At 42.7% G+C, this 27397-nt stretch overlaps 1 protein-coding gene across 1 annotated transcript; it reads right to left on the minus strand.

The window, feature by feature from the left end:
• Positions 1–4044: 4044 nt before the first annotated feature.
• On the minus strand, positions 4045–27369 carry arap3 (ArfGAP with RhoGAP domain, ankyrin repeat and PH domain 3). The gene is made up of 34 exons (XM_028960588.1): positions 27229–27369; positions 19691–20678; positions 19329–19369; positions 19150–19232; positions 19012–19067; positions 18095–18445; positions 17874–17943; positions 17652–17772; positions 17382–17566; positions 17141–17247; positions 16442–16641; positions 16241–16326; positions 15832–16014; positions 14297–14441; positions 14054–14158; positions 13566–13719; positions 13357–13459; positions 13051–13249; positions 12902–12965; positions 12011–12174; positions 10795–11007; positions 10486–10591; positions 10213–10360; positions 10064–10132; positions 9896–9970; positions 9310–9427; positions 8964–9092; positions 8362–8498; positions 8193–8275; positions 8083–8118; positions 7944–8007; positions 7689–7832; positions 7572–7610; positions 4045–5592 (listed from the first exon to the last, which is right to left on the minus strand). The coding sequence occupies exons 2-34, from the start codon at positions 20605–20607 to the stop codon at positions 5131–5133; spliced, it is 5157 nt and encodes a 1718-aa protein (XP_028816421.1). The 5' UTR covers positions 20608–20678; positions 27229–27369; the 3' UTR covers positions 4045–5130.
• Between the last annotated feature and the right edge of the window lie 28 nt (positions 27370–27397).

The following is a 27397-nucleotide window of genomic DNA, read 5'->3' on the forward strand; positions in this document are numbered from 1 at the left end:
CATACGTTGCAATCTTCTTTCTGGGTGCAGAGTTTGGAAGGGAAATCTGTCCAGTTGTGTGTGGATTGTGCTGAGCAACATTTACAGACCGATAAGACAGTCAGTCATAAGGATTAATGCAATCTATGGCCAAACCGTGCAAACACGCGTCATAGTATATAGTTATAATAATACCGTATTGTTTTTAGAAATAATTTGCACAGAACGCAAATATTTCCATTCCATTTCAAAAACATGGAAAAAAAACTTTAAAAGGGACATTACTTCATTATTATTATACTCTAGTCTGAATTGCCCCTAAAAACAGAAGACAGGACAACAATTTCTTTGTTTACATTTTACATTTTCTCAGAAGAAAAGTTCTACCTGAAAAGTCAACAGGATCTGAGATTTTCACTCCGATTGATTCATTTCATGTTGTACGGTATTCTAAACTCTGGTGCGGCTGAATGTTAATGGAGAATATGGACAGAGATGATGCTCTTTTTTACTTTTTTTATCAGTTGGGTCTTTAAATCACCTGCATGGTGGCTTTTTTTACTGAAATGCTTCTCCAACAGTCTTGAAGGAGTTCCCAGAGGTGTTTAGCACTTGTTGGCCCCTTTACCTTCACTCTGCGGTCCAGCTCACCCCAAACCATCTCGATTGGGTTCAGGTCCGGTGACTGTGGAGACCAGGTCTCCACTTTTTGTTAAGTACATAACTCTACATGTGTTCATTCATAATTTTGATGCCTTCAGTGAGAATCGACCAATGTAAATGGTCATGAAAATAAAGAAAACATGTTGAATAAGATGGTGTGTCCAAAGTTTTGGCCTGTACTGTATATGCCATATGCGCAGCTCAAAAAAATAAAGGGGACACAACAATAAGACATCCTAGATCTGAATGAATGACATATTGTTATTAAATACTTTGTTCTTCACATAGTTGAATGTGTTGACAACAAAATTACACAAATATTTGGTCATTTGAAATACGACTCAAAATTAGAGTGGAAACACACTACAGGTTGATCCAACTTTGATGTAGTGAAAGTGAAGTGATTGTCATTGTGAAATACTGCAGCACACAGTGACACAATGAAATGTGTCCTCTGCTTTTAACCCATCACCCTTGGTGAGCAGTGGGCAGCCATGACAGGCGCCCGGAGAGCAGTGTGTGGGGACGGTGCTTTGCTCAGTGCCTTTGCGGATCTGATTAGAGGGACGCTTCCTTAACTATTAGGCCACCACTGCCCACCCATAATGTCCTTAAAACTAGTTAAAATGAGGCTCGGTAGTGGGCGTGGTCTCCGTGTGCCTGAATGACCTCCCTACAACTCCTGGGCATGCGTCTGATGAGGTGGTGGATGGTCTCCTGAGGGATCTCCTCCCAGACCTGGACTAAAGCATCCACCAACTCCTGGACAGTCTGTGGTGCAACATGGATTTAGTGGATGGATCGAGACAGGATGTCCCAGATCAATTTGATTCAGAACGGGCAGGCCAGTCCATAGCATCAATGCCTTCGTCTTGCAGGAACTGCTTACTTTTGAGCCACATGAGGTCTAGCGTTGTCTTGCATTAGGAGGAACCCAGGGCCAACTGCACCAGCATATGATCTCACAAGGGGTCTGAGGATCTCATCTTGGCACCTAATGGCAGTCAGGCTACCTCTGCCGAGCACATGGAGGGCTGTGCGGCCCCCTAAAGAAGTGCCACCACACACCATTAATGACCCACTGTCAAACCTGGTAGCGCCTCCAGGCTCTGGACACTACGCTGACCTTCTTGCCACAGCTCGCATTGTTGTGCCATCCTGGATGAGCTGCACTACCTGAGCTACTTGTGTGGGTTGTAGACTCCGCCTCATGCTACCACTAGAGTGAAACCACCTCCAGCATTCAAAAGTGACCAAAACATCAGCAAGAACGGATAGGAACTGAGAATAGGTCTGTCATCAAAACCAATCCTTTATTGGGGATGTCTTGCTAATTGCCTATAATAAATAATGATAAAAAAATAACTTAAACGAACAGGAGGAAAATGTTTATGGAAAACCATTATTAATAAAAAAAAAACCATCAACAATATTTGCAAACAGATCTCATTGTATAATACATATCACGATATGAGTGAGTGTACTTTGCAGTGCTGCTAGAAGTTCCTTCAAAAAGTCTTTTTCTTATCTGCTGTACCATTAAAATGAAAGGCACAGAAATGGGAAAGAAGAATAGACAGATGTCACAAACATCATGCAGTTTCTCAAACGGCCATAACTTTCCACTCAAGGTGGAAACCGATTTGGCAAGCCAGAGGATGACCATAATGGTGGTTATCCGAGAGGCCCTCTTGTCTTTGAAGAAACCCCACTCAGACAATAGTCCCTAATTACTCACAATTGTCATGGTGACTCGCGGAGAGTAAGTCCTTCCTAGAGACTGAAACCAGATCCACGTCTGTGCTAATCCGGTGGTTTCTTCGCCCCTTTCAATCCCCCTGCTCCACCAGGCCAGACACTTGAAGTGTGAGACACACACCCCCCCCCCCCCTCCCCCCAAGGTACAGTCAAATGGGTGTGGGAGTCCCGGCTGAATTCAGAAGCCGAGGGTCCTTGTTTACAAAGACGCGCCAGTGAATCCCTTTTGAGGACCGTATGACTAGAGAGTCCACTTCTCACTCCACCGCGGGCTTAATGACTCCTTTCAGGCCGCGGTGGACGGACACAGGCAGGGAGAACAATGTGTGTGTTTGCTTACACCGTGAGTTCGGTCACTGAAGGCACAGCGACCGCCCTCTGTTCAGTCATTTTAAATTTGTATTATTTGCAGAAACAACGTAAAGTGATAAATATTTCTGGAAATATAAGTTATAAAAAAAAAGAAGAACTTTAGTTTTCCATGTTGAATAATGAAGGGATGAAGGCAGAGAGTGGCAACAAAATTATAAATTGCGCCTGTCGAAGGGGGGTCTGCACGAAAGAGACGGAGGGACGGAGTCTACACGCCCGGGGATATTTTTCCTGCCGGCCATTCTTTTGATTGCTCAGTGGAGTGAATCAGCCGCCACAAAGCACAGCACCACACTGGGAGTGCAGGCCCAGGGCAGCAGGAAGGTGACAAACTGGCAGTGAGAATGAACTTAATACCCTAAGCTCTTGTCGGGTCTTGCCTCTCTCTCATTGCCGAGCCCTCCAACAAACTCCCACCTCACAAAGCAGCAAGAGCATGAGCTCAGAATTTAACTATTTTTTTGTGGTCCCAAAAACTGTAAAAAAAAAAAAAAAAAAAATACAATTATAAATCCATTTTTAAAACTACAAATACAGTCATGGCAGAAGACTTGGGTAGAATTATTACGTTGCCTGCATGCTGACGTGTTCACTCCTAGATTCTCATCATATCTAATCTAGTAAAGAAAAAAATAAATATATTATGTACTTACTTGAAGAAGTCGAAATGTTTTAACATTTGCATCTGTTTATATCAGTTGAAAAGAGAACCTACCAACGAGCAATATTTGCTTGTTTTAATAAATGCATATTTCACTAATAGCTAATTATTCCCACTATTACAGGTGATTATAGCACCTGTAATAGATCATTTGCTTAGGTCGTGTTAAATATTTGTAGAGGATCTGATGCCCTGCTGAAGACTAAAAAGTTAGTGATTATTATTGCATCATTCTGAGGAATATTGTATTTGAGTCTGATTATTTACTTGAATGAAGAAAATAAAGTCAGTTTAAGTTCTTGTAAGAAATAGTTAGTTTTTTTTGTTAGATTATTTAATATATCAAACGCAATACGGTGAGCCTAAATCATATCTGATTTCGGTCCAGATTATCCTCAGCGAAGTGTATCGCTGCCAAAGGGATTTTCTTTGAGGTGTTTCTTTAAAGGCTTAGGTAATAAGATTACTCTTTAAAGCAGTTCTTGTGGAGCGGATATCCGTCACTGATCCAGGGGGGATTCTTTTTTTCCTTCATTTCTGACAAACTTTAAATTTGAGAATGCGATCAACACGCTTCAACTCTGTGACAATAATTACAGTCAACAAATTCACAACTTTTAAAAAAAGTATTTATGTCTTTGAAACATCTCTCAGAAACACAATGCTGGACAATAAAAATGAAGCAAATCGTGAAAATATGAGTGTTTCGATAATAACAATATACAATATATACATGGAATGTGAGGATTTTATGCTACAATGTGACTGATGGAAATGGTGGAAAGCCACAATTACTTTATTCAGTCATTTCAGCACAGAAAATGTATAGCAACCGGGATGCTTTTTTGTTGTTGTTTTTTTTTGATGGAAATGCTGGCTTGGCGGTATAAATGAGCAATACATGGATGGACACCTGATCTTCAAAAGAACCTTCTAGATAAAAATAAATCCCCATCACATGCTGGGGGAATGGGACAGGCTGTTACAGTAATGACGCAAGTGTACACTGCCACCTACTGTTAAAAAGAAATCATGGCAGCAAGAGTGTTTCAGTGTTTCTAAAAACATTTTGTTCAGAAATTGTTTAAGTATCATAAGTTAAGTATAATATTTAATGATAATAAATAAAATTATGACTCATATCATCATTAAAAATTGTACATCATTAAATATTTACTGCATAAACCCTTTTGGAGAAATTTAGTGATTTAGTGAGTAAAGAAACAAAAACTTGGGGAAAAAAAAAAAAAAATGAACTGTTCAGTTAAAAAGCTACATGGAGCCGGAAGCAGACGCAGACATAGACTATAGTACGACCCACAAGCACAAGTGCTTTTTTTCCTCCAGCCAGGACTCGTCCCAGTTGGGCAAACCAGTGCAAATGACTACGGCATACGCTGAGCAGAAGAAACCTCAAGCTTAAGTCAAATCCACAGGGTAAAAATTGTGATTCCTAAAGACACTGAGCAAGTCAGTAAATGTCTGAAATGTTTTTTTAGGCGCTTGCAGATCCCTTTTGTCACACAGAAGTGTTCCTTAGTAGATGAAGCACATTAGCATGTTGGTCAAAAAGTCAAGTTATAAGAGAACCTCTTATAGAGCCCCTAATGTTTCCAGAGAGTGGAATCCTACCAAATATTTTTGGAAGGCCATGTAATGAGAAAATTGCTGATTTGGTTACTTGTGGGCAGACTGGTTCATAGAGGATCGCGCGGTGAGGGCTGGGACCCGACTGGGACGTCGCACTCGTCAGGCTGCCGGGCGAAGATGCTGGAAAGCTCCTGCAGAAGCAGCTCCTGCGATGGGCTGCAGGCGCTCCCCCGGCCCTGCCACACCAGAGGCTGCGATGAGCCGCTGTTGCGGTCCACCTCCTGGCCCAGGGAGTCCAGGGAGACGGCCAGGTGAACCGGTGTCTTCTCTTCCCTGCACGGTGAGCGCATAGGGCTGGGGCCGCCGATGTCGCGGTCGAGCGAGGCGGTCTTTCTCATATCCAGCCGTATTGGCCGCTCAGGGACCTCCAGTGTCTCCGCGTGGCCACCAGATCGAAAACTCGTCTCCAGTGACTTCAGCACTTGCAGACCAAAGTCTCCCACTTCCTCGTACAGCGGCTCCGGGCTTTCGGGTCGCTCTTCAAATGAGTCCTGCTGCACTTTCATGGGCTGTGGAAACAGGTAGCAATCAATGCTTAACTGGAAAATATAAAATCAGAAATAGAAATTTCAAGACACATACATACCACACAGAGACCTCAGAGATATTGCCAATATAATGAGGTACAAAAATGTATATTCTGTATTTACACGTGTTCAGAACATGTTCTCGACCTGGCGATAAGTGCAGAGCTACAAACTGAGTGGGATTTGCCAGTCCCAGATAAAACAAGGAAAAACCATATGGAGTTATCAGTATCTTGAAATTTAACTAGCCTTTTAGTGGCGAGTTTAAAAATGCTTCTAAATCAGGCTATACCATGGTAGTATGAATGAATGAACGAATGAATGAATGAATGAGACTCCACGGGAAGCACAGACGGGAAGCAGAGCTGAGCATGATCATATCTGAGGACATTTGGCTATAGGCCTTCTTCCACCAACTCCTGGACATGGAAGGACTTCTGCAGGAAAAATCTGCTGCTTAAAAATCACTCCAAAACAGAAATCAAAAAATATACTGGAACTCAGCTAGTCTGCAGGAGAGACTGTGGAGAAAACTCTGGTCTTGCCAGCCATGCTTGTTGTAAGGATGTGTAAAGGATTATTGGAAAATAAAAACTGGGGATGATGCTTACCTCCTATTAGCAGCTGGGAAAATGGAAATGCTGACTTCAGAAAAATCGCCCTACAACCATTCTTTACATTAACATCACAAACCACCTTCATCTGCTTGAGCAGATGACCTACAATATACAGCTCCAAAGGGAACAGGGCAAAAAATGGACCCCGCTGTGTCTGTCTCCTTGTAAATAGTTTCATGTACTTTTCATAATCCACATCTTCTAAATTTTGTTTGGCCTGAATGTTTATCTTATTTACATTTTTTATCGTAGATGTCAACGTGACACTCGTTTTCCATGGTTATGCAAACTGCACAATTTGCTGTTTTTTTAAGCATATCCTTAAATTTGAGAGCTTTTTATTTGTGTGTGTGTGTGTGCATTTATTTATAGGATTGAAGAGTTACCCCACTGGCCCTTAGGATAAGTCGCATAGTCGCTTAAGAGGGAGGTGAAGTCTATGTTCAGGACCTCTGGTGGCAGAGGCAAAATGCTGCAACAGCTTTATTAAAACCCTCAATTCCTCAGACAGAATAAGGTCAAAATAAGCTTCTAAACACAACTTCTGACTTTATTTTTTATTTTTTTTAAGTAGGGTTTGAAGGTGCTTTTTTTCCATTAAAAGTTAACTAGAACTAGAATAATACTACAAAACACAACATATACAGTATTTGCGAGAAAAGCTGATAAAATTTATTTTTGACTTAATTACTGCTTAAGTACAAATTAGAACTGAAATGTTCAAATGTTCTTTATCTTATATTACATTCCAAGAGGATACTCAAAATGTATCTTATTATCTGGTTTTAAACAAACCACCTCTCATTATCCGTGTTGTGCTGAAAGGCCCTGAGTTTGTGGTGAACATTCAGTCCGGCTCTTAAAAGCTGAAAAGGGATATAAAACTGAAATTCACAATTTGACTACTTTAAGGAAAAGCATCCCCAGGTACTGGGGGCAAAAAAGGGGAAAACCTTGGGTAGTAGAGACAGCATACTTGGGTAGTAGAGACAGCAAATTTAAAATGGTTGAGCCTCCAAGCCTTGCCTCAAGGCTACAGCCTCGGAACAATACACTGGAACAATTCTTTCTCCCCATGCATCCTGTTGTCTACACTTCAAACATTCAAGTCAACATCCTGATACTGTCAAAGCAGGAAACGATGGCTTCCAGCAGAAATGGGAGGTCCAATCAGATTAAATTCTTTCAGTAAAATGGACTAAAGGACTGTGGACTGCATATTATATAACGTTTTATTGGAAAAAAACTGATTGAGAGTGGTCATTCAAAAGATGAACGAAGGGGAGAAAAAAATAAAAAATAAAAAACATGGAAAAAAGAATGTGATTCTGCAGCAATACTTACAAAGTACATTGAAAGAGTCCTCCTGGCATGTAGCTTTCGCTGCAGAAACAGAACAATAGCAGGCTGAGTAACATTCACTTTTCTAAAGTGGTTTACTTGTGAGAAAAGCTGCCGTACCAGAGTCTGATTGGCTGAGAGCATGGTAGAGTTTGTGTTACTTTCTTCCCCACGGATGGGTACCAGGGGCATGGTGCCGAACTTCTGTTTGGAAATGTCCGAGGCAGAGTGACGTCTCAGCACTGGAGGCCGTAGGTCATCATTCTAAAGCAAAAATAAGAATAGATATTCCTTAAATCTACACGATCCATGTCACAGGCTGCATAATCGCTCGACATGAATAAGTGAATAAATTGAATTCGTGCCGGTTGGTACCTTGGCTTTGAGTAAATTTGACATCCAGTCCCACAGCTCGGCTTCGTTCAGACAGCACAGGTACCTATAAAAATATTTGGAAAATAGCTCAGATCTAAATAGTTCATACTTAGTCCTTAACTTAGTAATGTCTACATACAACTGATGCTTGTCCAACATTACGGTAAGGCCCCATCTGAAACAGATCAAATTCATTTAAATACGTCAGTTTCATTCCACACCATTAATAAGGACATAAAAACATCTTACCTTGTGGGAGGTTTAAGCTTCTTTCTTATACCAATGTAAATCTTCAAAGTCTTCAGCAACCACTCCTTTTCTGACTTAGGGCTCTTAAAAAGATTAGATAATGTGTGTAGTGTGGCCAGATTTTTTCTTATTTCATTTAATTGACATTTTTTGGTTGATCAGGACATACCTTCCTGTCCCTCAACAGCAGTAGCTTGTGGTCCCTGATCTGAAACGTCCGCTCCTGAAATTTGTTCCCTTGCAGCAGTTTGGGTGGCTCCTCACGGCACTTCAAAACCCCGACCTTTACAATCTCACACTTGTAGGCTGTGACCCCACAACAAGAAAACACAAACACACAAGGCTACTGGAGTCAGTGAGCCTAAAGGATCTCACACTTCAGAATAAAGAAAGGAACACGATTGTAATGCCCGGTCTTGTTATGCTAATGCGGGCCATTTACAATGTTGCAGATGTCAAATCATTACCTCTGTTGCTTTTTAGAATGATAATTCTAACACACACACACACACACGCACAGTGACGAGGATAGACAGGATTAAGAATGACTACATTAGAGGAACAGTTACAGTTAGATGTTTAGATGTGGAGGAGAGACACAGTGCCACATATAGAGCAGAGAAACAGTATGTTAGGAGAAGAAGGGTGAGGATGGAGCTATCAGGCAGGCCTAGTACGAGGTGAACATGAGCTGAACATGAGCTTAATTTCCCCCATTGAACTCGGACTTGGCCAAAGCCTCCATGTATCATCTAAACCACATAACCGAACCTGTAAAAATATCGATTGCTTCTCCTTTGGGAACTTTCTTGACCACAAGGTAGGCAGAACTTGGGTTGGCCATTTTGCACCACTGTAAGGCCTGTTCAAGAACCTTCTCTTTAGGATGAAGAGGACGTTCTGTAACAAAGAGACAGAGTTTCATTGATTTTATAAACCTGCAGACGAGCAATGTTGCAACAAATCCACTGTTCATAGATGTCCAGTTCTCTGAACTTCTGCATATTCTTTAAATAACTAAATAAATAAATAAGAGCCTTGTTTGGGTTCAGAACAGACAGCGAAGCATGCTGCATGTTCCATTTTAAACATGATAGACTGTGATAGAGATAATCACCCAGCTCTCCATCCTCAATGGCCTCAAAAGTCATCCACACATCCTTCTCTCCGCCTGGAATATTCCTCAGGTACAACACTTGGTTGGTCAGCTCTTCAGCACACATTGTGGGTGATACCTGTATAGAATGTCAGAACATTCACATCAGAGATCCAGTTACTATAATGGGCAAAAATGCATGATGCCCCTCCAGTGAACATGTGAAGTAAAATAAATAAAATGTATTACTAAATGTGTTTCTAAGAATTGTACTTTAAAATTGGTTTAAAAAGTGACACGAAAAGTGACATACTCCATTACCAGTGCTTGGCAAATGAGGGTGGTGAACTCTGCTCCACTTCCTGTTTCATTTCACGATTACCAGGGTCAAACATGTTTACCAAGTGATAAAACATGACTTTCATAGTACCTAAAAATGACTGATGCTACATTTCTGTTCTGAACGTTTTCAAATGAATGGCACACAACTAACAAACTGGGGTATGACCATTGAACTGATGCCACCATGTGGCCAAAATATGTAGTAACATTGGATTTGCGGCTGCAGTACATTGGATTTTCAGAACATAAATCATTGTCCTCTCACCTTGAGAGTGATGCAACAGTCAGGTATCTTGTTCTCCAAGTACACTTCAATGATCAGGTCCCCTGCCTGGGAGAGCTTTGAGACGGATAAGAACCAAGGGTGTGTGATGTCATGTCAAGGTCGTGACACTGACAAGTCACTTTTGTAATGGTGTGACAGTTCTCATACCTGTGTGTACTTCCAGCTGGTGATTAGACTGATCTCCAGTTCAATCTGGGTCTGATGCTCCTCATCAATCTTAACATCCAAACAGACTTTCAGCATTTTCCCACCTCTCATCTCTGGACTTGAATTGAATTTTAGAGCCGTTTACTCACGTCAAAGACATACAGGTAGTTGTCAATGAGGTCTTCCACTATCTTCACCTCATGCTCCCCTTTACCATCTGTCTGGAAGAGACTGGGGGCGAACAGCAGGGAGAGGTTCTTGGTGCACATGTGGTTCAGGTCAGCACATTTCTGGACCCTGAGTACACAACATTGGGTATAAGAGAAACAATTATTCTTTTACGCTTGGCCTCTGCCAATGTTCTCCATGTAGCTTCAGTACATGAATTGAGGAGAACTGAACAAAGGACCCTGGGCACCAACCGGTAGAGGTGGCTGATGAGAGCAGCCAGGGTGGTCCTGTTAACTCGGGGTAGACTGCGGATCAGCTCCTTATAGCGGTCTAAGCGCTGAGACTTGATTTGGATCTCTGAACACAGCAAGAATGATAACTATGAACTCCTTTCAAACAAGCAATACAACATACAACGTATAATAACAAAAGTAAAACAGTTTACTTAATGATTTACAATTACATTATATTTACAAAATGTTACATATATGTTACTGTTTTGTGGCATAATTGCAGCGTTGAATAAAACGGTCTTAAAATTATTACATTTCTGAACTTACTAGCAGCCTCCCTCCAATACCGATGCAAATCCGCCATGAAAACAGGGTCATCAATCTCCCGGAAAAATCTCTTCAGCACGTCAGTTACGTCCTCAATGAAATTGTCTCCAATCCTCAATTTCACATTACGGGCATCCTTCCGGAACTCATCCATCAGTAACTTGATCCTGGATTTGGCACCATTTTTGCGATATATTCCCTCGTGTCCCAAACCTGAGAACAGAAGAACAATGAGCGCCTTAATATATATTTTTTCTTTGTATCAGAATAGACAAAAAGTAGGTAGCTGAAGCATGAAGGTGAGAAGGTCACAGACATAGCCTATGAAACAACATTATTTTACTATTACTCCCACTTACCACGGGCTTTATAGTCACAAGTGGTAAACTACAAGAGAGTGCAGAGCACTACTGCATGGAAGTTCCCTGTCCTCTATAACATGCTAATTTGCATCAGAAACCACTATTTAAACATCTGGATATATGTGTTAGACTGTTAGAGTGTAATCTGTAGATATGTAAATAAACCAGCTTTCGGTGTGAAGTCTGACCAGCTTCAATAGAACAACATTGCTGAGGCAAAATCCTGCGTGCTGCAAAAAGTGCAGTTAAGATCATGGATTCACCCCAGTGGTTGGTCCAATCCTGTACCGTGGCATTTTAGTGAAAGGCACTGATCTGATTGCCTGTTTAGTACTTTTTGTAGACTTAACTTTCTGGCTGGTGTGACGTCATATAATTCCCCTACCATGAGTGTGAAATTTTAAATTTTCCCAACTGCTTAGATGTTTTTTTTTTTTTTTAAATACATGAGTAAAAGCAAGTGCTCAATGAATGGACTACAACAGTGAACATTCTACACAGTTCGACTGCCATGTTTGAGGACTGTTGTAGTGGTCGATGTGGACATACCTGAAGTTCCTGATACCCACGTTTCCCTCAACAGTTAATGTGTCTCGGAATTTGGACGAAACTTTTGCAACTTAATTCCTTCATACCTGAAAGTCATTTGTGCATCTTTGCAGAATAATGCAGCTCTACGTCTACGGCACATACATTTTTTCCCCCCATTTGTCTGTTTCTATTGGTAGGTGCCAACCAGCAGTGAATGTGGAATTGACAAATTCTTTTTAAAAAAAATGGACCATAATTACACTGGTCCTGAAAAAGAACACTGAAAGGGCAGTGAACTCAACACTTCTGCAGACATTACTCACCATACTGCGTAATGAAGGCAATGCAGCTGTCAACAATGATGGGGATATCATTTCTGCTCAGCTGCTGGTCCCTCAGAGTGTTGCTTTTCCCACCAGCTGCTTTCTGGATGTCTGCGTACCACAGCGACAGGTCTGTCCGGCCCAGACCCTGCAAATGCAGTGTTCTGAAACCGCACAGGATCAGTTCATATATTGTTCATTGCACATGTAAACCAATTCAAACAAAAACGTATGCTCACAATTAACAAACAAGACCCCACTTGTGCCATTTTTAATAATCAGACTTTTTCGTCTTTAAATGTAGAACAAAGTTGTTGTATTCAGGTGCATTTTTCACAATCGCACTCAAATCTGTAAGTTAAAACCTTCATGGTTTTTCATATATGTGGAAAAAAAAAGTGCCCCCCCAATTCTAATGTTCTCGTGCTTGAAACTAATGTTCTTTTGTTTTTCGGTTTCAAAGAGAGACAGAAATCAACGCCTTGTTGTTCCATGTTTCATTAGTTCAACATCATCAAGCCTAGCAAGATCATTTCAGCATTAGAACGTGTTTAAATTCAGCCAACAAAGGACTTCTCTCATGCAGGTCAAAGCCACCCAAAAACAGTTTTGACCTTATTTTCAGCACAACTCTGAAATCCAATTTCAAAAATCCGAAACAAAAAAAGTGGTGGTAGTAGCCTGGAGTGGGTAACACACTCGCCTATGAACCAGAAGACCCAGGTTCAAATCCCACCTACTACCATTGTGTCCCTGAGCAAGACAGTTAACCCCAAGTTGCTCCAGAGGGGGACTGTCCCTGTCACTACTGATCGTAAGTCGCTCTGGATAAGGGAGTCTGATAAATGCTGTAAATATAAAAAGAAAAATCCATGAGAATGCACTGCTCACCTTCCTTTCTCAACAAGCGTTAGGACATCCCTTTTCTCATGATTCTCAGTCTCAGATGTTGTACCTGAGAACACCAAAACACATGCATAGTGTGAACAGAGCACATCCAGGATCTTTCTCAGGCATCTATTCCTACCACCGGGACTCACTGAGCTCCTGCAGGCGCTTCAGGTTGATTATGTCCTCTGCAGCGCCATCATTCTTAGGGCAGATGAACAGGTTGGACTTCTGCAGGACAAAGAAGCCCTCCTTCCACTGCTGAGGGTCCAACATGGCCTTGTATCGCAGCATGCCCACCCTCTCAAACTCCCGTGCCAACAGGCAGTGGCAGCTGAGAGGTGTGGTGGCCTGAGGAGCACAGAGGGAACAACAGGACTATTCAATATACTTTGCCATTCTACAAATGCTATCTGAATTCAGATCCATATCTCTCAAGAAAACAAGACACACGTCACCTTCCCGATAGCTCTTGTCCAGCTGTGTAAAGCCTCTGGGGTTTCCAGTCCAAACTGGTAGAGCTTTTCTGATGTCAAGTACAATTCAAAGGTATATCGGAACCTGAAAAAAAAGAGAACCATAAAGAATGCCACAATGAACATTTGTTAAATCATGCAACAAAAAAAAACTAACATAAATGAAAATCATTGAAGCCCACTGAATGTACCGGTCAATGAAACCCTGATTGCTGGACGAGTCTGGTCTGCTCACTCCCAAGCAGATGATGTCCTTCACCTCAATCTTCATGCTGGGCTCGTGGCATCTGTCTGACTCATAGAAGAGAATGGCACTCTCCACAGAGCACCAGTACTTCTGGAAATCTGTGAGAACAGGACTACTGTATTTTTACTTGGGTACATATTTACATAAAAATAATAAAAATGTTTCAAGGTAAGCTGTAGTAGGGGGCACGAGTGACTTTTTTTTACTTATTTAAAGTTTAAATTTAATGTTATAGGTCATATTACCAAATACATGTAAACACATACCACATGACAAGTTAATAACTCCAGAAGGAGATAATACACCACAGTTCAAAGGTATAAGAAAGACATTTTTACATATTGTTTAACATCAAATAGCAGATATTTGTTCTGAAATCAACCCCAGTGTGGAACTGCAGCCAAAAAATGGTGCCAGGACATAGCCACCTACCTTCTCTGGTTTTGCGGGATAATGTGCCTTTGTTCACTGAACCAGACTTGTAGAGGTAACCAGAATACAGAACTGGCTGCATAATCTCGTCATACACGCTTGGGTCTGTATTTTATTATTAAAACATGTAAAGAGATAAAGGAAAAAATCAAAATCCATCAAAAAGAGTGTTCCTGTAATAAAATGAAAATGCCCTTAAGAAGAACCATCCTCCTTGACACTTTAACTGCCACTGGATCTTACCTGAGGTGACCTGTGGGCTCAAGTACCGCAGGGACAGGTTCTTGTCATGTCCATTAGCGTCAGATAGACGAGCGGCCTCTGCCTCCGCAAAGATCTGGGTGACCGTCTTCAGCAGGTTTTGCTCGGTCACTGCAGTGCACAGCGCCTGGAGGAACAGCCACACATGCCCCAACACACACCCAGCAAATGAATCAGTGAGTGCCCAGAACCATAGGACATGCTTATTCTAAAAGGCTTTTATTTTTATTACTAGTGCAAATGTCCATTCCTGCACTCTACAGCCTGCCATGGCCTGCAGGTAAAAAGGACTGCTTTCACTCCATTGCTGGAAAAGCGGAACAAAAAGCCACTCGATCTGTGAGCTGGGATGGACAAAGCTATATTTGTGACCCTAACAAAAGCCTACGGTTTCTTCAGTGTCATGAGAGGGACAAGTTTATCCTCTACAATGCCCAAAATTCAGGACTGGAACAGAGAGCATGGCACTGGGTACTTCGAGACACACACTACACTGGACTGAAAAGCCATAGCTGAATTTTGTAAGAACAGACACATGTCCTTATATAGGTCATAATTTGAAAATTATGACCTGACTTCACCCACATGATCAAGCTGAAAAGAAAACAAACAAACAATCTTACAGCATTTGACAGACAACCAGAGCTTTAAGATGTCCACAATTGTAATCATTCACTTAGTACACTAACTTAAAAAAGATGGTACATCGCAATGGAACGGTGGACAGTGACCAAGGCAGCTCCTGTATGAAGCTTGCTGTGCACATTTTTACACTTTTACAAGGGCAAATATGAAAATAAATATAAAAAAATAAAGCTTAAAAGGTTCGTCATGCATGCAGCAAAGAATTTTAGATGTCAACTGAGGTGCGGGGCTACAGAATGGTTGTGAGTTTGAATACCGGCATGGACCTTGGCTGTGTGGAGTGTTGATGCAGGTTTCCCCTGGGTTCTCAGGTTTCTTCACAGAGTCTCTGAATTGTCTGTAGGTAGGTGTGTGTGTGTGTGTGTGTGTGTGTGTGTGTGTGTGTGTGAGAAAGTGAGTGAGTAGAGGGGAGGTTACAACATCTCATTTCAGCCAAAGCTTCCTCCAAGTGAAAACAGGACGCATACTTCTGTTTATTCAAACAAAAGTATGCTGAATGATGGCACACATATAGAGTCTGTGGTGCGCAGTATGCGGTCTGTGGTCCAATGCACAACTGGGAGCGTTCTTTTTTTTTTTTTTTTAAACATGCTCATGCAAGACAGAAAAACAGCTTCCTCTATTTAGAACCCAATGCAATCTAAATATATTTCAGACAGTAACAGTTTTCAATTCCTGTTCCCAATGAAATGCAGCAGGATTTGCTCTGGGGCAGGTGGACTGCACTATGGGAAAGCTATTTATGACGCATGTCTGTGTTTTAAAAAAAAAAATCTATGTCTTGAATTCTAAAAAAAAAAATTCTATAAAATGTTTAATAATGGCAGATATCAATACAGATTTTATGTGTATGTGAATGTAGGTTCTGCCACCTTGAGGAGCTCTTCCTGGCTGCTGAACTGGGGGTGCGGGTGGCGAAAGCAGCCATCGCGGTACTTCTTGGTGATAAATTCCCGCCTGTGTTCTGGTGTGGCGTCACAGTCAAGCTCATCTGTAGGCATCAATCTTGCTGCCCAGAACTCATTCGCCCGGTCATTGCCCAGCATTATAAAGAGCTGTTTGCACACAGAACACATGGTAAGTTTTACTCTACCATGTCAAAATTACAAAAAAGCAGAGCTCAATTCTCATTCACAGGCACACTACAAGGAACTGAGGAGTACTCAGAAAGAGCCACTTCCATGCTAGATACTCCCTCAATACTACAAAAATAAAAAGATGCATGCATGCATACATACATACAAGACATAATAAAAAGCCCACAATTCCGCCTGGTTTTACCTGCACAATTTCGTTGCTCCAAACACTCGTATCAAGTTTCAAACTCTGGACTTTTGAAACCATTGTGCCCAAACTTCTGTGCTGGCCTGTAAGAACGGAAACAGCACACACTCAGGGCTAATCTGGGACATACGGGTTATTTGCTTTGCCTCCGGAAAATAAAAAAAAAAAAATTGGCCTGATCATCTAAGTCTCACCCACCCGCACAATTTTTGCAGATGACCACACAGAGGTTAATGGAGGCCCAGTCTGGATTAATGGCCTTGCAGTCTGCGCAGACCTTGTTAAACTTGTTGGACCAGATCTTCTCGGCCACCTCATAATCAGAGAGGGTTTCGGCAATGGCCTCCTGGAGAGCCTCCATCCACTCCCGTTTCTCCCGCTCCGATTCAGCAGTGAAACTGCAGTGTTTCACATTATAAAATACAATTTAAACTTCCATTATATAAATCATAGTATGAGGATCACCAACTATATTTAAAACAATCTACTATGTGTATCTAGAATGCATCAGCATAAACAAAGAAATAATTAACAAATGATGTCATTATTTATTTCACCCAGAAATATTTAACTTAAAAATAGTCAAATTAATGGGAAGAATACCAGGTGATTATAGACCACTCATCCTACATCCTTATTCTGGATCGTTTAAAGCAGATTAATCAAACTATCTGATATTATGTGACTTTATTGATTACTGAAATGTAACATACTCCATTTCACCTCTAATTTCATAATAGCACTTGTTCACAGCACCATCACAGGACCATCCCTGTTATAATGTTATCAGGACCATGCCCAAAGCAAACATGCCAATAGATCTGAATTTTTTGTTGAGTTCTGAATCTGATATATTCTTATACATATGTATGCCCCTATGTGATTAAGAATGCTTACCTGAACGTTTTATAAGGAGTTATAAAGTCAAAGCTTTTGCTCTTGTTGTCTCTGATAGTGGCACCTCGGCACTCAATCACAGTGATCCCAATGCCGTTCTTGAAGCACTTCAGTGTAAAAAAGAAAACCACAAAGTCTGAGACACTGAAACGAAGCTCTTCCACAAAGTCAACAGTTTGAGCCCGCATGTCCCTTAGACAGGCAGAAGGAATAAAAGTAAATATCATGGGACCATAATTACCTGCTCGCTCTTGTACAACCAAACTTGCTCTGTATTAATGGCAACATAGATCTTGGATTTGGTTCCTTTGAGCTCCAAGAAGCCACTCTTCTGGCAGTGGCTGCCATGTCCAAAGCGTGGCCGGCCAAAAACCAGCTGCTCCTTCACCCTTTCCTGCAGTGTGCTGCACCATTTGTTCCTCAGGGCTGTGATGGGAGAAACAGCAGGGATGAAGAATAAGGACACATCCACATAACCCACAACTGGGAGGACTGGGAGCAATATGTTCACCTTCATTATCGGCACGGAAGACAAATGTCCTGTGGCTGGTCACAACCTCAAATTTATTGTCTTTGGCTGTCCGGGCCATCTGTATGGCAGCCAAAGGAATCACACCTTTGGGGTAAGCGTCCTGTAGAAAAAAACAAAAAAAACAAACATGCCTTTTGTGATGAAAGTGGCATTTTGATGGACCCTGTTTTTCTTCTAATATGTCACAGATTAACTTCACACCTTCTCACAGCCAAAGTACATCAGGTTGGTGCCATCAAACTTCACATAGCGCTTCTGGAAGACATAGTTCCTAGGCACGGAAATAAAAAAAAAATAAAAGAATTCATATAGCACTCCACAGTAAAACAAGGGCCTATATTATCTGTAGTTCTGTTATGCTGCATTTATGAACAACATGCATCAGCAGCTCAAGGACAACAAACCAAGGAGAGAAGACAAACCATGCACAGAAGACAGACAGGAGGCACAAGCATTTCCTCAGAGTGAGAGAGACGAAGAGGCAGCAGGAGACTGAGGAGGAAGATACTGAGGACATCAGGCACCCCGCCGGGTCATACCCTTGAGGAGAGAGCTTATCCAGCCAGCCATGAATAACCGGCGCTGACTGGCTGGAGAGTGAGGTGTAGCTGGCGTAGGGGGAGATGGTCTGGTCTTCATCCAGCTCACTGGGGTAGGCTGTGTGCGACGGCAGGGAGAAGGTACGCGAGGACGTCTCTCCAACAGTGCAGTAGCCTGGGGAGTCATGGTGAAGGGAGCTGGAGAGACGCTTCAGCCAAGACTGCACTGTGGTCCTGAGCAAAGGATTTGGAATACAGAATTATACAACTCATATGCATACCAGAGACAGGTGCAATAATAATGGAATCTGCTAAAAAAAAAAAAAAAAAAATTGCATTTTCAACATGGTAGAGGCCTTTTTTATTGAATCAATAATCTGAAAAACCACAATGGCTGTCTGGACAAGTTCTCAGGTGATAATGGTACTTCATTCAATACCTATGGATTTGATATTGCCCCCTTGTGGTCTCCAAAAGTTATTATACAAGACCACATGATGACCATATTCAAATATAAATGTTAATAATCCCAATATGATCCTTTCTTTATATAGTCAAAACCAGGGGTACTAGAGGGCACCAGTCCTGCACATCTTAGATCTTTCCATGTTCCATCACACCTCATTCAGCTCAATAACTGAGTGATTACAAGTACCCATATCAGATTCCCTTAGAAAACGGTTCCTGGTCCATGATTGACAGCATTCAATAGAGTTCTGTCATGTCCCCGTCTATGGGTTGGGAAACGTGACAATGAAGGAAAAGACATTTCTTAATAATTTTACCCTTGCAGTTCTTACCCCAGCTCCTCTGCCTTCTTAGACCCAACACTTTCATCGCTTTTGGTCCTTTCCGCCTTCACAGAAATAAATCGTAACACTTGATTAAAGTCAGACCAGAACGTCACATATTAAATACAGTCTCAGCACCCGCTTCACCTCCAAATGATGCTGACGCTTTCCATGGAAAACAGTTTCACAGTAAGGACTGATCATATCATCCTGGTCTTCAGACGTTTCCACTGAAAGAGGTGCAAACATCTGTGTTAGATTTACAACACACGTTTCCTACTATTAATATAAAGATAGAAATGTCTTTTTGGGGGTCTTAAACTTACCAAATGGTTTGGGTGATTCAGGTGAGCTATTATTTAAAGTGCTGCAAAGAAGATAAAAAAAAAATGCGTTTAAGAAACCAAGGCCTTCTATCATCCCATGTGCTTACAGTGAGTGTTCTCGTTCAGTTTGAATTGGGTGTATGTCACGTGTTGCCATACTGAATTGTGCCTACGCAGGGGTTCGTGGGCGAGTGTGTTACCTACTGGGCTACTGCAAACCTATACACCATGGTGACTGGCTCAGTGAGCATTCACGGCGAAATCCTACACCCACTCCAGACCTCCATGAATCAGATTGGCAACCCTGTGCCCTGGGAGCAATGCAATTAAAATGTAGCTGGGAAAAAAAAAAAATAACCTACCCATTATTTTCAAAGGACTTGTTAGTATCTTGGCGAGGAGGCGGTACAGGTATAGCCTGAGTCCAGCGGCTGACTGGCGAGCCGGCTAAAGTGCCGCAGTAGATTTCATTGGACACCATCTCCATGCCTGAGCTGGTAGGGGTGTGGGGAGAAGCAGACCTGTAGCCGAAGGAAGAGCCCTCGCTGCTATGAGGGGAGTCCGGGGAGCAGGACATGGGTGGAGTACCAGGGCTGTCTCTTTCCTCCATGCTGGGTAAAGACGTGCCCCTCACTACGACCCTCTGGCGGAGCCTGGGTGGTACACGCGGTGGAAAGACAACAGGTTCTGTGGTCAAGGTGGAGGTAGTGAACCTTTGGATAGGGGTCACAGTGTCTGTATTTGAGTCCTTAGGACAAAAGCCTTCCAAGACAGCAAAGGAGAGAGACTCCTCAGAAGATTTTCTGGACTGTAGTGATCTTGAAGAGGAAGCCTCCGCCCGGTGTTTCTGAAACACAGTCCTGGGTTTCGGCACCGGCTTCACCGCATCGTTGTTTGTTAGCTGCGAGGGCAGGTTGGGCACGGAGCTGTTGCGGACGATCTCAAAGGAGGGCTGCGGGGAGGAAGGGGAGGAGACTTCTTCCCGCCCAGATTGACCCACAGGACTCACTGTGTGAATGGTGACCTCTGACTGACAGCGGTCCAGACAAACTCCCCTCTTCTGAGTGGAGCGGGCCTGCTCGATCTCCCGGACCAGCCTCAGGATCCGCTTCCTGTGGCCTGTGGCAGTCACACCCACAGCGGTCAAAGCCTCATTGTCCAGATGGCAGAAGTCCTGAGCCTGGTGAATTCCAGCCTGTCTGAAGCGGTCCAGGTACTTCTCAAGATGAATGGCGGCCAAAAGACTTTCTACATCTGTGCATGCATCCACTGAAGCCATAGCTCACATGGGCTTGCATGCAGAGCAGAGGGAACACTGGACAAGGGTAGAATGAGGAACCATTTCTTCATCTGAAACAGATCAAACATGTACTTAATTAGAAGATTAGACACGTTCAGTTTACTCAAGGACCAGGAAAAATATTTTCCCCAACCACACACTGTTTAAATCACTCACAATGTGTTTACATTATCACCGCTTGAACACCACTAAAGATCGAAGATGTTTTAGAAGCCATTGGAAAGGCTCATGACCCTGCTTCCTGCCTCTTTTTAAAAAAAAAAAAGGCTGGTGTCATGGATGACAAAGACAAGCCTTGTTGTGTCTGAAATGGCCTGTCAGTACTGAAAAGGCAATACAACACAGCACCAGTTGAAACGTATTTGTGAGTAAATATTAAGCGCAGAGAAAAAAAAAAATTTAAAAAAATGTATTGCACATTTTACATATTAAGTCAGTCGATTGAATTGTCCATATATTCACACATTTAAATGCAGGACAGTTTGCATATTTGTCCCCTGGAATAAAAAGAGAGACAAAAAAGAGACAGCAATTATAATGGGGGGAAAATGGATACCACTAATCACAATCTCATATCAACTCAGTACTTCCAGTCTTCCTCTTATACCATTATTGATTTATAATAAATTGATTAATTTTATTAATTAATAGGCTGTGGCGGGTGAGGAAACAGACCAGTTAAAAGACCAGTCCCCACACACTGCTCCCCGGGCACCTTTCATGGCCACCCACTGCTCACCAAGCGTGATGGTTTAAAAACAGTGGACGCTGTGTGCTGTACTGTAGTGTTTCATAATGACAATCACTTCACCTTCTTCAATATGATTAATTTATTCTATCCAACTTAGTCCAATTTAAACCAAAACCAGCTAACTAGAAGCTGATAATACCAGATACACTCACACGGGGATAACCTTTTAAAACCTTTCATCATGAAGAAGATGAACAAATCAAGTTTTTGACAAGTTCCACTAACTGGGTGGAGCGGAACATGGGGGCCACCTGCTGTACAACGCCTCACCCCGTCGACATTTCCTGAAAACGTTCTGTGCTCCCAAACCATACTTCCTGGCCTGAGTGCCCTACACCTTCATTCAAGGCAGCATCAGGGCCAGCCCTGTCCAGAGGAAGGAGGGGGGCGGGGAGCACATTCCACATATAGGGAGAGTTCCCCTGGAGACACTCAGGATTAAGTGTCTTCCTCGGGGTATTAAGGTGGATTTGATCGTGTGATTTGTGGCCTTCTGGTTCGTAAGAGAGTAGAAAATGTCCTTTCCTCCAACACTGGACGACCTGGGCCTGATGGTGGTCACACGGTGATTTTATCTTGAGTTTCCCTTTGCAATTAACCCCAATCCTCAGCGTCCAGCCCACGCCAGACAACAGCAGTCAGTAGCGAAGGATGAGACCAGGAGGGCAGACAGTGAGTCACATCCTGCTCTTCCCTTTGTCTGCGCTCTGTGCGGTCACCTTTGGCTCTTGCGCGGTGATCCACCGGAGTGAAGGCAGGAAGCCGCTGAAGGCTTCTGATAAGCTGCGACCTGAGCACCGAGGCAGGGGAGAAAAGGGAGGGTTTCGTGCGTAAGTGGGAACTCTTGTTTTACGTCCCTCAGCAGCCGGGCTGTGGCCACACACTCACCGAATTAGTCAAAGGCGACCAGAATACAACGTCGGGTCATTTCGTGTATTTTGAATGGCTGCAGGCTATACTTAGCACGGTGCGTGGAAAAAAGAAGCCGGCCGTCTAGCAGCAATAGTGAAGATGTTTCTGACGTCCAAATTTCGACACAGATCATTAAAACATTGAGGAGATTAATTTGAGGATGTACAGATAATTAGTAAAATTCAAACAAATAAAAAAAAAAAAAAAAATTCAGCCTTATGAGAATGACCACAGCACATGATCTCCCCGCTCTCAAATGGTGAGATCTGTAATAATATAAGTAATATTGCAAATGTGAGGAGGTCAGATATCTCATAGGCCACTCAGCACCCTTATGGTTACGCCCCCGGGAAGTTATTTAAGGCACCCCTTTAAACGAATGGGCAAAGTCACAGCCAAACGTTCAAGCGCCGCCGTGTTTAAACCCACGAGTAGAAGCTCATAAATGCTGCTTCATTATATTTTTGTTCCACTCCGTCCACAGATTATACGTCCACTGTGCGTGCACAACTGAATGAGGATTTGGCTTTTAGGGCGGAGGGCGGGGATATCGGTGTACAGATGCTACAGATTCTACTTTTAGACCTGAAGCGTGGAAGCATTTCAGGTTTCTCATTTCAGATAACGACAAGGAAAGCAACAGAATGGCCTATAAATAATGCTTGGTTTTTATATATTTCTTATAATAGACTGTTGGTACATCTAATACTGATTCTAAAGCCTCCCGTTTATTACAACCAATCACAAGTCCCTCTTTTTACTTATCGTTTGAACTTGTCTTCCTTCCATAATGTACATTTTCTGACTTCCCTGTGGGGTGAAGCATTGGCATTTCTTTCAAATATTCCATTTTTCAAATATAATCTCTCTTCACCAGTGTTGACTTGATAAACAGTGGATTCATGGGAAGTCTACAGCCACAGAGATGGACCTTCCTGGGCCAACAACAACCCAGCTAGGACCAGAAACTCGTTTCTAGCTGCGTTCTCGCTGCGGCTGTGACCGACACTGAAGGTCATGTTGATAGCAGTAAGTTCTCTTCCCCTAACAGAATTTCTCACACTTAAATACACATTCAACCCAGTTCCTCATTTTCCACGGGTTACCTGGAGGTATGACTATGCCCTCCCGTTCCCCAAGTATAGAAATCAATCATTGTGTTAATCCCATAAATCCTTAAAAAAAATAAAAACCTGTCACACTTTATATGGCCTTTGGCATTTCCCAAGAAGCATCGTATTAACAGAACTCACACAACTTTGGCCGGGACAGCGCCAGCCTAGCATGGACAATTCTGAGACAGACCAGACATGTCTCATGGTGATCCTAGTCATGGATGGAGAAGCCAAAGCCCTGAGGACAGGGACAAACGGTGGACATCCCTTTCACCACAGGAGCCTCAGCAGACATCGTTGTGGAGTTTCTCCCAAAAATCAGCTCCAAGGAAAAAAGGACTCACCCAAGAGACAAACCTTTTGGGAGAAACTCGCTGAAATGTGTAAATTCCAGAGTAAATTACCCAGGAGCTATTCTGACAGATAAATAAAAGGCCAGCTGAATGTAAAAATGCATGTCTACATGAAAAGTCAGCTAACTAAAACGAACACAATGATCTAGTGTTGCAACTGCAGCTGCACAAGCTTCACAATTCTTGCAAAAGGTCCTGATCAACGTGATAGAAAACCAAAATCTGGTGTCGATGGCTGTAGGATGCTCAGGGACCAACAGACAGAAAATAGCTGAAAATTGCAGAAACTTTTAATTAAAAAAAAAAAAAAAAAAAAAAAAAAAAAAAGTTATCTTGACGAAGTCAAACATTTGGTCGCACCTACTCCGTTATGGAGACTAAGATTTTGGATTTCGTAGAATCCAATGCAAGAAACGTACATGTTTATTCAGGAGAATGTTTGAAGAATATGTCCCCCCCCCAAAGGGTCGCCTCTTTTTACCTTCATAGCTGCTTTGTTCACTAATGTCAGTGGTGGCCTACCGGTTAAGGAAGCGGCCCCTTAATCAGAAGGTTGACTGTTCGAATCCCGATCCGCCAAGGTGCCACTGAGCAAAGCACCGTCCCCACACACTGCTCCCCGGGCGCCTGTCATGGCTGCCCACTGCTCACTCAGGGTGATGGGTTAAATGCAGAGGACAAATTTCACTGTGTGCACCGTGTGCTGTGCATCACATGTGACAATCACTTCACTTTCACTTTCTAAGCCGCTTGATGAGATGCTCATTAACATGAGTGATAAGACAGTCCCTGCTGCATAACTTAAGGTGGTGGAGAGATGCAAAGGGAGGGAAATGCTGCCATCAAAGAGAGACTGAAATATTTTTGGTTTGTTTACAATAATTTGTCCCTATTAGGAAACATCCCATCGACTTCTTGGGTTCGAGTTGAGAAAGCGTTTATTCCATAACAGTTTATTCCATAACCTCACATGTTATTTCATGATCCTGTATCTTCAGTTTTGTTCTATAAAATGTAAAGAATGCAAGAATGCACACACACACACACACACACACACACCACGCAATCTTTCAAAAAAAAGCAACAATGCTCAACAAGGGTCTTACGAAATCTGCTTTCGACCGGACCCAGCATTTATCAGGATGGCCGATCTGTGTTCTGCGATAGCCGGAGCAAACGCAGGAAACAGCCGTCATTCAGCCCCTGCAAGGCAGGACCATCACACCTCCCTCTTCCCACTTCAGAGGAAAAGAGATAACTCCGCCCATGTTCATACGGCTCAGCGATAAACAAGGCCATGGAATAGAAGCAAGAGGACGGAACCATCTTCAAGAGCTTCATGACCATTCATTCAAACCAAATGCCAAATGGATGCCAGTCTGTCAAGGAGACACTGCTGATTTAGCATAAAATTCAAACACACCTAAGATTTTTCTTAATCGCCGTTTCATCACTTGGGAGGTGGGCGAAAGTGAAAGTGACCGTTTTTGTCATTGTCATACACAGCACAGAGGACAACAAAATGTGTCCTCTGTATTTAATTGACCATGTGGCACCCAGGGAGCAGCGTGTGGGGGCGGCACCTTGGTTCGGAATTTGAACCCACAACCATTCGGTTACGGTCAGTCATGGTTTAAGTCATTCTGTGAGGAACTGGACGTTTGCTTCAGAGATGGGGCAACAAATGGCCTCTTATTCTGAAGACAGTTACTTCCTTTTGATTCCATTCTTCCTCATCAGAAATGAGGTTGAAATAATACAATGATTACTATAGCACCACTTTTTTTTTTTAAGCATGCCACCAGTTTTGCTGACTACTCGCTCCTGCTGAAGCTAAAGTATGTGTGTAGGGGGGAAGGAACCTTCTGGTAGGACTTCCCAGCTTCCCAGTCTCAAAACAATTAGTGGAAGCTGGAGAGTCAAAAGCAATTTGTGAAACGGGAGGGAAATCAAGGCGGCATTTAGGATGCAGGGCGCTGGGGCTGTATATAAATAACAGTGAAGAACTATTGTGTGACACAATGTGACATTGTTCAGCGCTGGTTCGGGCAGAGATGACACAACGTGTTAGTGAGGTAATGTTCTGGGCCCCGATTCACATTTACATTTCCGTACTCGGAGGACACGGTGCTGCAGCCAAAGCCACACGCGCAGTCCCTTCCAAAGCAACAGCAGCCCACCAATTTCCCCACGGCTTTCGGATTTCGTGTGAAAATTTGCACATTTTGGGTGCCAATGCAATACAACAACGTGGTCAGAGGTCAAATTTAAAACAAATCAAATGCACCTATTAAGCAATCTATTGATGACATTTTATTTCTGAGCTACATATTAGTATTGCATTGGTGTTATTAACAGCTAAATTGTTATCACATTGAAAACTGTGCCCTTCCACTGAATTAGAATTATGCATTTCACAACCTGGCTGCAGGGCTATTCAATACTGGCTATGTTCATTTGTCCCTCGTTTATATATTGATTCGCTATTGGAAGCATTTGCATCTCATAATAGCCACAGTCCGCCATAAAACCTCCTCTGACAAGATCAGCACTTCACTATTGTTATTCCAGTGTGCCATAATTCTATGTGAATAAGACGCTAGACGTCCCCAAATTACACTTCAATACATAAAAGTGTCTGTCGATGGCAATGTATGCCATTCCTTATTTAACTGGTATCACCCATGATCAATCAGGCCTGAAAATCACGTTTTAAAGGCACAAAACACTGAACTATGACACCTGCTCTCATGCTTGCACAACAGGTGACGCCATTTTTCGGTCAATTTTCCAATCGATGACGTGACAAAACAGATCATAAAGCAAAATTATCTTTTTACAAATTATTGATTCACTTGTTGCTCTAATATTTTTTTAAATAAACTCAAACAAGATACGAGTGTGATGTTGATTCTTCTTTTGATAAAACTGATGCAAGAGATTATATCCTCCTCAGGGCATGCTCGATATCACTAATATCACCAATTTCAACAATAATAATTCATTGATCAATGAACCACATCATTTACTGATATTACGCCGATTATGGATAACACTATTTTGCATTATCACTTGATCGTTATTTCTGGCATAATAATCACTTACCGTGTTTGAAATTAAAAGGCACTGCAATTGCACCGGTCAGGTCATGATTTTTTTGGTTGGTTTTTCATTAAATCGCCCAAATCGCTGCAGTTACTTCCGACCTTAATGCTCCAGCGGGAGCAGAGCAGAAAAAGCCACCGGACAGACAGGATATCTGACATCCGAACCGAGCGGAGCGGAGCGACACCCAGCCAACTACTCCTTCATTCGGGACTCCACCTGACCACATTCCCGTAAAAAAAAAAAAAAAAAAAAAAAAAAAGACTTTCATTTACTCAACTCAACTCAACTCAACTCAACTCCTCTCCGCCCGGTGCAGAAGCGCAGAAGATACTTCCCGCGGCTCCAAAGTCGCGCTACTTACGTCTCTGTCTGGCTGCGTTCCCTCCGGCGGCGTGAAGCGGCGGGAAGCGGCGGGGCTCGACCGGAGCGGCGGAGCTCGGCGGGGCTCGACTGGAGCGGCGGGCAGCGGCCGGGAGAAGCCGCGCCGCGTCGCGTCTGAGGGGCTGAAGCGGCGCTGATTGCGCGTCCGC

The sequence above is a fragment of the Denticeps clupeoides genome, chromosome 18 (genome assembly GCF_900700375.1).
Source record: "Denticeps clupeoides chromosome 18, fDenClu1.1, whole genome shotgun sequence".
Classification (NCBI taxonomy): domain Eukaryota; kingdom Metazoa; phylum Chordata; class Actinopteri; order Clupeiformes; family Denticipitidae; genus Denticeps; species Denticeps clupeoides.